Below are 10,601 nucleotides of genomic sequence, written 5' to 3' on the forward strand. Positions count from 1 at the left end.
TTATTTTATACTTTAACTTTATTTTTTTAATGAGAAAGCTCCATGAATGCAAGCAGTCAGGCTTCATTGAGTTAGGTCTATTATAGCTAGCGGTAAAATCGAGGATGTTGTAGATAGGCCTATATCTTTTAAATATTTCGAAAAACTTTTTAATTTCCCAACAAAATATATAATTCATTTCATGCATACGTACGTACGCTGTTTCTTCTGTTTAAATAACATAATTTGTGAATCTTGAATACTTTCATTCAAAAAGTCACCGGATCTCAAGAATACTTAAGAATAATTCTTCTCTAAGTGGGAATCTTGGTACAGTACTTAGCCTGAAGACGAGTCTCTATACATCGTCACCGGTAATCAGAATTAATGGAAAAAAAAACTAGTCTTTATAAATACTGTTTTTACTGCATTGCTTTCGATTGTCAGAGTGAAATATATTTCTATAGGTTATTTTGTTTATAACAAGAAATAGAACTGGTTACTATTATGCTATGTTTAATTGCTAATGGTCTGTTAAACAAACAATATACGCAATTTTATGACGCAAAAAGCGTTTTAAATTGTGATAATTGAGTTGCGCGTATGCGTCATTGATGAATACGACGTGGTGGTGGCTGTGCCACAAACGCGTTTAAACGCCACAAAGCGTTTTTAAACGTTTTTCTATAAAACGATCAAAAACCGTTGAAGTTTTAAAACTTTGTTTCTGATCGTTTTATAGAACGTAATATTCAAAACAATTGTTTTTAATTAGAAATTATAGGCCACGTCTTAATTAAATAATGCCCAAGAATCGCTTCAGAATTCGTTCAGGTGTTCCGCCTAGTGAAAGGCGACACACACATTAGGCGCCTACTAGGCAAGTGATACAGATGTGGGAATCTGTTGGTTCTTCTTGATTTCCAATAATTTCGTCTGCTTTCTTTCACGCCTTCGTTTGATACGATCGACCAGATTAAGAATGGCAAAATCAATCAGTTCACATACTGTGATGGCACTTGCACCAAGAAGAAGACCCATATAACCTCCGATATCACCTGTAAAAGAGAGATTAATAAATAAATAATAGTAATACGGTCCATGGGTTATGTGAATAAAGATCCATTTGTGAGGTTCTGTTTCTCTGTGGTTCTATTTTTATTTATTTATTTATTTATTCCGGTATATAAAAAACATTACAAAAAGCAGAACAAGTCTGAAATTATTGTAGTACATATAATAAAAAGTTACATTACAGAACAAAATACAAAAAAATTTACAATATGTATAAATAAATAAATATACTGTACATTAATCTTTAAAATTTATCCAATATATATATTTATCAAAGTTTTAATTTATTTTTAGCAATATCTACAATAGTATTAATTTAAATGAATTTATTTATTTACTTATAAAAATCCTATATAAAAATTAAAAAAAATTTATTGAGAGTTAAGCAGATCAACAATATACGGTACAGCAGACCGTTTATATCTGTCGGTTTTGCATTTAGGCACTTCCAGATTTCCACCATTGGATCTAAGGTTTAATTTTCTCACTTTTTATTCACTAGTAATTACATGTTAGCGTATTTTCAAAATGGGTTTTTATCGAGACTATACCGTCATAGGTTTCTGTTGATAATCTTTTCGAAAGAACCCCTTTTTCTAAACCTACAGAGCCTATTTTTTAAGGTCACAGATACATGCGTTTCGCAGAGACATGAAACTAAAGGTCTTCATTACTACTACTACTGTACTGTTATGTCCTGCTTCCGGTTCCCGTGTTGTCCTGTCTTTTTCAGTTTTTATGGGCTGCTTTATACAAGCTTCGCTTTTTTGGAATTTTGCCCCTTTTATTTTAATCATATTTAGGCCTACTGTTAATTTTATTTATTTACTATGAAATTATAAGAGAAATAAATGTGACTTTGATTGATTGATTGATGTGAACTTTTTAAGTCGGTAAATCTTTGGCTTACTTTGCAGGGTTGAGGCATCGTATGCTGCCACCTGCCTAATCTCCTCAAAGCTCAGCTCTTCGAAGTAAATCACAATATCTAGGTAATTCTTTCTGAAAAAAAACAGGAACCGGGTAATGATTAAAATTTACAGTCTCTTTTCCTTCATATCCTGGAAATAACCATAACGGTAGGAAAAAAACAAAAGAATGGTTAGGCGCGGCTTAAAAAATGTAAAAAAATTAATAATTTGTCGATGCTTGGCGTCGTGTTCTTACTTTTGATATATTGTAATTGCATTATTGTTTAATATTCCTTTATTTTAATTTTAAAAATAGAAATGTAGATCGAATGTGATTTATGAACTTGCAATCTTTGGCGCTCCTTCTTCTCGTATCAGATCTCATAGATATGCACATAAATAAATTGGATTGCCAAACGTACAGTAGACTGTACATTGCAAATTAGTATTATTATAATACCGCTCATTAATTTCAATAAGACGCTAGGCTTAATGATCCAGTACTATTCAATAAGATGCTAGGCTTAATGACCCAGTTCTATTCAATAAGATGCTAGGCTTAATGATCCAGTTCTACCCAATAAGATGCTAGGCTTAATGATCCAGTTCTATACCCAATAAGATGCTAGGCTTAATGATCATAAAAGAACATAAAATACATTGCAACATAATTCATGTTGGACAAGAACGTTTTTGAACCAGATTACTATATTAAAGGCCTTGTTTCTTGAGGAACCACACTAATAACAATCAAGTAGTATGGGGATATGTTACGGTATTGAATATGTGTATATAATTATAAAAATAATTATAATAGGACTACGCCTTTAAGACGTACGATATTACGGGTGCGTTCCATCCATCACCCTTGCCTAAAAAGGGGAAATGTGTGTAATTCACTAGGTTCCTGTACAGGAGTTCACTGGTCCAGGGCCGTGAATACTGGGTCTATATCCTCAAATAAACTTTATTAAAGTTCAAAACATGTTCATTTGATTTTGGGTTTTCCTGTTGAGAAGTCATAAGATTGATTATTTAAATTGCCATATTTAAATTGCCCGGATTAACAAAGATACCAATGGTTTAATAACTTGAAATATTCAATGTTTATGCGTACATTTTGTAAGTTCACCTAATATAACCATTACGTCATTCTTAATATCGAGTTAGTTCGTTTCCTGTTTTATGATCAACCACCACACCTCACTCATCATTAACCACTGTATGTTACCGTATGTCGTGCTACACTTTCTAATTGTCCTCTGTTATATAAATATATCTATAAATAGAATACTGCACTCGACTTGCCAAGATAGGACCTCCTATAATAAAAATTGCCTTGAACACACAATGCAGCAAAGGATAATTAGATCGGCTATATTCAAAAAGAAAATTTAAAATTACCTGATGTGTTCCTCTGTTCGATTGAGAGTCACCTGAAGTTCTTTAGTAATATGCTGGGCTGGCCAAAATGCGCTGGACACGCGTGATTGGTAAACCTCACGTAGGCATGGTATCGGACAGTGGCACACCAATCCTTCTCGTGTGTAATTTGCTATTGTTGGGGTGAGTGGTTAAAAAAGAAAAGTAATGAATGTTTTTTTATGATGTAATAATTGCTACTAATTTAAATAAAATTTAAATTATTATCATACGGTATACTTCTTAGAATAATGTTTTATTTAACAGCACATTGGAACCTACGTAATTAGTATTATTAATAATAATAATATAATCAATAATATAAAAATGAATGTTATTACATTAGAAGCACCGTCAAAATGCCATATGGTGATTATGTATAGCTAGGCCTATAAATATCGCCCACGGTACTGTACACGTACATGTTCTAGAAAATGCATGATGTAAGTCATTACCCGTGCTTTTTGGGGTGTCCGAATAATCAACAAATATAGTATAGTTCGTATAAATATCTAAAGAGAAATTTCTTCATTCACGTGTTACATACTATTTGTTAATAATATTATTATACTTTTTTATGCTATTGTGTAGATGTGCGAATTCAACCTGATATTGATTTTAAATTAAATCTTTGGAAACTTGTAAACCGCCCTCTATATCGTCACACACAAATGCACTAAGCTCTATGCGTAGGGCCGGTACGCTAAAACTTGGATCTCATGAACCGTTACATATACGTTACAATTGTATCTATAACTACATATAACGCAGTCACAGAGTAATACTTAATATTATTTCGTTAAAGATTGAATGAAATATTAGTATTTTTCCATAAATAATTAACGTACTAAAAAATAATACTGAAAATTCGATGTTAAATTGTTAAACGATTTTTTGATTCGATTAGTGAAATATATTAACTTAATTTTATTGAAATACAAACTAAATATATGGGAGATATACTTCAGTTAATTTAGTTACTAATTCAACCACGCATTCAACCGTGACCAACCATGATCAAAATATTTTTGTTAAAGGAAGTCATACGACAACATCAAGATATCAAACATATTGACTGATATTATAGTTCTGTACAGAGGGCGTCTCTGTGTATGTTTCTGAGTTTTAAGAGGGTTACATTTTTAAAAAAGCGAATAATAAAAGTACGTATATGTACTGTAAGATCAAGAAGGACAAACAAAAACAGAGTATGTATAGACAATTTAAAACATCCCAACTAAAAATACAAATCTTATAAAAGCTATTTTAGAATAGGAAATGAAAGTGGTATATTGAGTGTAAAGGGTCTTTCACACCTGTTCCGGCACGGTTCCGGTCCGGCGCCGGAAAATCCAATCGAACGTCAATGTTTCGTTTTCACGTGGCTACGCGCATATCGATTGGCGCATAGCCATAGCGTGGAGCGTCGTAAAAACGAAACATTGGCGTTCGATTCGCCGGACCGGAACCGTGCCCGAACAACTGTGAAAGGCCCTTAAAAGACTCTTCTTTAAGCCGATTTTCTATTAGGAGAATTTTTTTGCGCGAATCGAAAGCGTCAGTTTATACACATGCGTATTCATGTTTCTATCTTCCAAATCCTTTTCTGTGCATGCGTTTCAGCTGACGCTGTCGATTCGAGCGAACAAATTCGTGTGTGTAAAGACCTTACCACTTGCTGGCTTGACACATTCATGTATCTCCTTTGGGTCACATACACGAACATTTCCTGAGAAAAGAATACGCAGAGAATATCATTTCCCTTGATTCATTATTCAAAATGGACGTGGAAAATCAAGATTCGATTTGAAGAATCCACTTTAAAAAACTCTTGTTTAGTATGTGGCAATCATTGAATCGATAGAGGGCGCTGAACTGAACAGACATACCAATATTGAATGTCTATTAGTATAAATTATTAGTAGACTTGCCCCAAGTATAGTTATTGTCTTTAGACTTATTGTCTTTTTTGTACGATAGTCCATCAGTTAGATTTTCAATTTTAATCTGAAAACTTAGTAGACCACGTAGTATAGGTATGAAATGCCATATGTGCCAACATATTTATCTTTTTCCTAATATTAAGTCAAAACTCAATCTAGAACCTAGACTAGTTTAGTAGCTAGCGTACTATACTGATACTTAGACGATTCTACTGTATCCCTATCCCACTTTTTCCATTACCATAGGAAAACTTCTCCATGATAATGTTATATCACGACATTTACATTTGCGTACTGTGCCTGAGTTAGCGTGACGCACAACACTAATTGGCTTGCCCAGCACCACTGTCAATCTATGCTACTATTGTGTACAATACCTGGCATATTGTAGTTCTTGCATCCACATTTCCCGATGATATAATCCACTCTACATTCTGTCTGACAAGCCTCTACCGTGTATTTAGCCGCATATTTTAGTTTCTTCTCTAAGCACTGAAACTCGTAAGGTCCTGGTAGATTCTGAAGCTGTATACAAAAGGTAAAGGTGAGTCCCGTGTTCATTCTGAACGTAGGGGTTAGCAGCTCATTGTACTAAGCCTCGGCATTATGTGGTAGGGTGGCCAGTTCCTTTCCACGCCGCCTTTTCTCCCTAGCATTTTCAACCAGGTACTCATTTACAGCTGAGTGAACTGGGAGTTGTCGGGAATTGAACCCGGGTCTCTCTGTATGAGTCAAGTGTCCTAACCACTCGGCTACCCAACTCTACTGAAGCTGTATATGCAATCATAAAGACAACGATTAACATCAATTTTGCAGTTTATATTCTATCGTATTGCTTAAGCTTGGTTCCCACTGGGGCAACGCAAGTAACTTGACCAATCACAAGCTATAGATTATTCGAACTGCCGCTTATCATTGGTCAACTCGCTTGTCTTTGGACGTCCCTTGGGTTGCGTCCTAGTGGGAACTGTATTCCGATTCAATCTTGGTTTGTTTATTAAAGTCGTTTCGATGTGGTATGCATTCCATTTCCAGGTAAAAATTTAGTTGTTGACTAATGTACTTCTCAACCCCAAGAATTTAATTACACAATGTTTGTTTGTTGAAATGTGAAATTGATTGAACGTGTTTTATTAAAAATAGAGATAAAAACTGTATAAACCTACCTTGGTGAACTTTAAACTGACCAATGTTTCAAATCCGGGCGACACGGCAAATCCAAGCTGTTTGACGAATGGGTACACACCCTGTGAATGGGTCAATATCTGTGTATGCAAACAAATGATATTAATTACAAATAAAAATTAATCCGGGTTGCGTTGTTAGTATTCCAGTCTGCTGATAAAGAGGAGGATCATAAGGTACAGTTGTTGATTTACACAACCCAAAGCGTAAGCGTTATTATTACAAGTCACTAAAGCTTGGTTCCCACGCAACGTAACGAAACCATTCAACGTAAGAAAATGCCCTTCCAATAATTGCGTTTCCTCCCACCACCTGCGTGAAATCAAAACCTGCGATGTTTGCAGCACTGTTGCGTCGTCGGTTCCCATTTGAGATTACGCAACTCACAGCACTTTGCGTCAATACGTCGCTGCGTTGCGTTCTAGTGGGAACCACGTTTAAATAGTTACAGGTCACGTAGGCCTACGCATAACTACAATAAAGCTTAGTCTATGACGCAACGCAAACATGTAAGCGCAACTTAAGTAATTTGACCAATCACAAGCGATGGATAATTCGAAACCCACCGCTTGTCATTGTTCAACCAAGCTTCATAGTTTGTATGTGGCATAGTGTTATATGATATTATAACGTCATATATTTTAACCTTACTTTGAAGCCAGCTCCCTTATTATTCCCATTAAGATATTCATCTTGTTCCACGTTTAATCGCAATGATAACCCATAATCACTTCCGGTTTCCTTCACCATTAAAATGTTCTTTTCATCAGATGGGTGATTAAAGGTGTAGCAGACGCCAAAATCTGTAATTGACATCGTAAAGTTTTGATAAGTGCAAGGATTGATGTTTTTCCACATACAATCAATAATCATGTTTTCTTTCTGGTGAGCTCCTCGTATGATGTCAGCCGTGATGTTACGATCGCTGAAATCGTAATCTGACCAATCAATGTCACTCTCTGATGTCTGAAGGCTTGGAAACATGAGTCTCAGCAACTCAGCGTCCGTGTCTTTAACGTACGAGGCACGCCATTGGTTGTAATTGCAGATGGTTATTGCTGGAAAGCTTAGGTTCTCGACGTAGTTCAGCGTCACTACGGTTGCTACCGGGAAAGCCGCAAAGTTCAGAATGTTCGTTGTTAGTCCAGCAATGAGCCAGGCAAAAAGCGCTATCATAATGCACATCCATAGCAACCTAAAAATATGAAATATACATCTTAAACTAAAGTTTCTTCTACGACCACATTGATGCGCCAAAATGGGGAATGTCTATACACGAATGTTCCTGTTTTATGATTACTAAACCTTATCGTATAAATCACATATACATATTATTTTAAAAATAGATAAAATCTAACGGACCGCGTTGATGCGTTAAACTAAATAACACTGAAATAGTTGTTGCCTATAGAAGCTTGATTTCCACTAGCGCAACGTCAGCAATTTGACCAATCACAAGCGATAGATTATTCGAACTGTCACTTGTCATTGGTCGAATTGTTCATTGCAACCTTTATTGCAACATTTATCTAATGCATTTTTCAAAACTGTTGATAGATTACTTATAGACCCATTTATTCTGCCATGACAAATCCTTCTCATTGGCTATCAGAAAATAGCAATAAATTTTAACTGTTGTTGTTATATAAAGTACCTATTATTACTCTGGTAAAAGAGTACTTTCAGTTGCCAGAGAATTCTTAACATTTGTAGAATTTTAACCTTAGATCTCTGTAGAAGAAATGGCAAAAACCTTATAGATTGATGACATATGTTCACCGTGTTATAATACATATACACAAAATATGTTTTGTTTAAATTTATCGATTTATTGCATACAATTTAATCATTCCATTTTATTACTAAGATTGTGTAATATTGGAGTTGTTTGAGACACTATATTGTAGATAAAAATGGCGGAGTAATTTATAAAGTTAAAGCAAAATTGTAAAAGCACAGAAAATAGAGACATGTTTCTATTCGCGTGCAAACGCGACTCTATAGCTCACTATGTCGGTTGGTCGGTCGGTAAACACTAACTCAAATTTGCGCATGCGACTGCAGCCATGTATCATGGCCTTGTTTTTTTAAAGGGAAAACTTTAAAACGTCAGGGATGACATAAAATAGTAACGTAAATACTAAATAAAGAATATCCATGACCAGTTAAAAAACGTTCACCTATGCCAATACCGGTTACGCTCCAGAAACCACCTAGACATAATTGGCAAGCCCAGTGGATGCCCGGTATTGGAAAAGTTGACCGATTCATCATTTCGTAAGACTACAGTCTAAAAAGATTGCAGTGTTGAAATTAGTAAAATAAAGTTTCTTACTTTCTGAATCCGCTCGAATGTGAACTTGTAATATACTTCAATCCATGCAGTGACGTAGTTTCTCCAAAATCTTCCCAACTCTTTCTTCCACCTATCCACTTAAATCGGTTCTTTAATTTCATACGTAGTTTATTTTCCTCAGCCTTGTCATGTAGGCCTACAGAAAATTGGTTTCCGCTGTTATGTCTCGTTAAAATTGAATCTGCACCACCATTCGTAGTGCTCCATGCCCAGGGATTCATCGCTATTTTTCTTCTAAAAGCTTTCATTCGTAATTCTCAAATAAGACAAACGATAAAAGTTGCTTTCAGCAGCTCCATAAGACGAAATAAATGAAACGATTGGTAGCTAAGAAACCGATGTGAAAACACAACGAAAAGATTCATGAGATGAAAACACATGTCACGGAATTACGGAAAATGCGGCGATGTGATTGGCCAAAGGTGTTGGCATTGTGTAAATAACGGTAGTGGTATAAATCGCAGTTCATCAATACTCAATTAGAATTAATTAACAAGTGTATTACAATCAGATAATGGAATTCGCTGTTTAATTTTCCAATAAAAAGATGCCATGTCTCGGTTATATGTTTGTTTGAATGATGTTATCTTAATCAATGTATCGTGCCATGTAGAGTGTCGGTTGATTTAGGCCACTAGTAAAATAAATCGCAGAAGTGATGCGACACGTAATGGAATCAGGCAAACATATCCGATTTAAAGGGTCAATTGCCACTGGTTTTTAATTAATTTATTATTTGCTATTGTATTTTTTTTTTGCTACTTTGGTACTCTTTAATTCCGCATAAAGCTTGGTTCCCACTAGGACGCAACGCAAGGACGTAGCAAGTTGACCAATGACAAGCGACAGTTCGAATAATTCATCGTTTGTGATTGGTCAAATCCCTTACGTTGCGTTACGTCGTTGTGTTGCGTCTCTAGTGGGGGCCACGCTTTAAGGGCCTTTCACACCTGTTCCGGCACGGTTCCGGTCCGGCGAATCGAACATCAATGTTTCGTTTTCACGCGGCTATGCGCCAATCGATATGTGCGTAGCCGCGTCAAAACGAAACATTGGCGTTCGATTGGATTTTCCGTCGCCGGACCGGAACCGTGCCGGAGCAGGTATGAAAGGCCCTTTACGCATTTAACTTATTAAATTGAAATAACAAGAACTCATTCAGTGAAAATTAATACAAAGTAGTTTTTATTCAAGAAACACACAATAAATATTGTCTGGTAATAATAAGCATGAATATTTTACTATCATTAATGATACTAGGCGAAGAAACTAATCATATCTACAGTGTCCTTCACTCACTACTAATGTATTTTAAATGTATAAACAATAATAATACTAATGTAATTTTAAAATGACGAGAAATTGTTAAGTGACCGATAGTTTGCATTCATCCATCATTAATGTGGGTATCCAGCAGTTTCCCTTATGCTCTGTCTACACTATCAAACTAGTTTGACAAAATAAAGTGTGATGTGCCCAAATATGGTAGTGATATGCTTAAATATGGTAGTGATATGACATCATCATGTCCATATATGGGCACATCACATTTGTTTTCCATAAAGTTTGATATTGTAGACAGAGCTAGCTTAACAGTAGTGCTTTATTTTGTTTGTCTGCTTTATCTTCCACAAAATTGAACATAAGTTGATTTCTCATTTTCTCTGTGTTCTCTTCCATTATTTCTTCAACATATTTCACCTATTTTAATTTAATTAACTTGAATTCTAA

At 35.2% G+C, this 10,601-nt stretch overlaps 1 protein-coding gene across 1 annotated transcript; it reads right to left on the minus strand.

The window, feature by feature from the left end:
• Positions 1 to 81: 81 nt before the first annotated feature.
• Positions 82 to 9,091, minus strand: LOC144843475 (acid-sensing ion channel 2-like). Its single transcript, XM_078700261.1, has 8 exons — positions 8,850 to 9,091; positions 7,166 to 7,709; positions 6,496 to 6,594; positions 5,707 to 5,854; positions 5,059 to 5,115; positions 3,369 to 3,519; positions 1,964 to 2,055; positions 82 to 1,037 (listed from the first exon to the last, which is right to left on the minus strand). Exons 1-8 carry the CDS (start codon positions 9,089 to 9,091, stop codon positions 856 to 858), a joined length of 1,515 nt encoding a protein of 504 aa, XP_078556387.1. The 3' UTR covers positions 82 to 855.
• Between the last annotated feature and the right edge of the window lie 1,510 nt (positions 9,092 to 10,601).

The sequence above is a fragment of the Antedon bifida genome, chromosome 5 (assembly GCF_963402885.1).
Source record: "Antedon bifida chromosome 5, ecAntBifi1.1, whole genome shotgun sequence".
NCBI classification, from domain to species: domain Eukaryota; kingdom Metazoa; phylum Echinodermata; class Crinoidea; order Comatulida; family Antedonidae; genus Antedon; species Antedon bifida.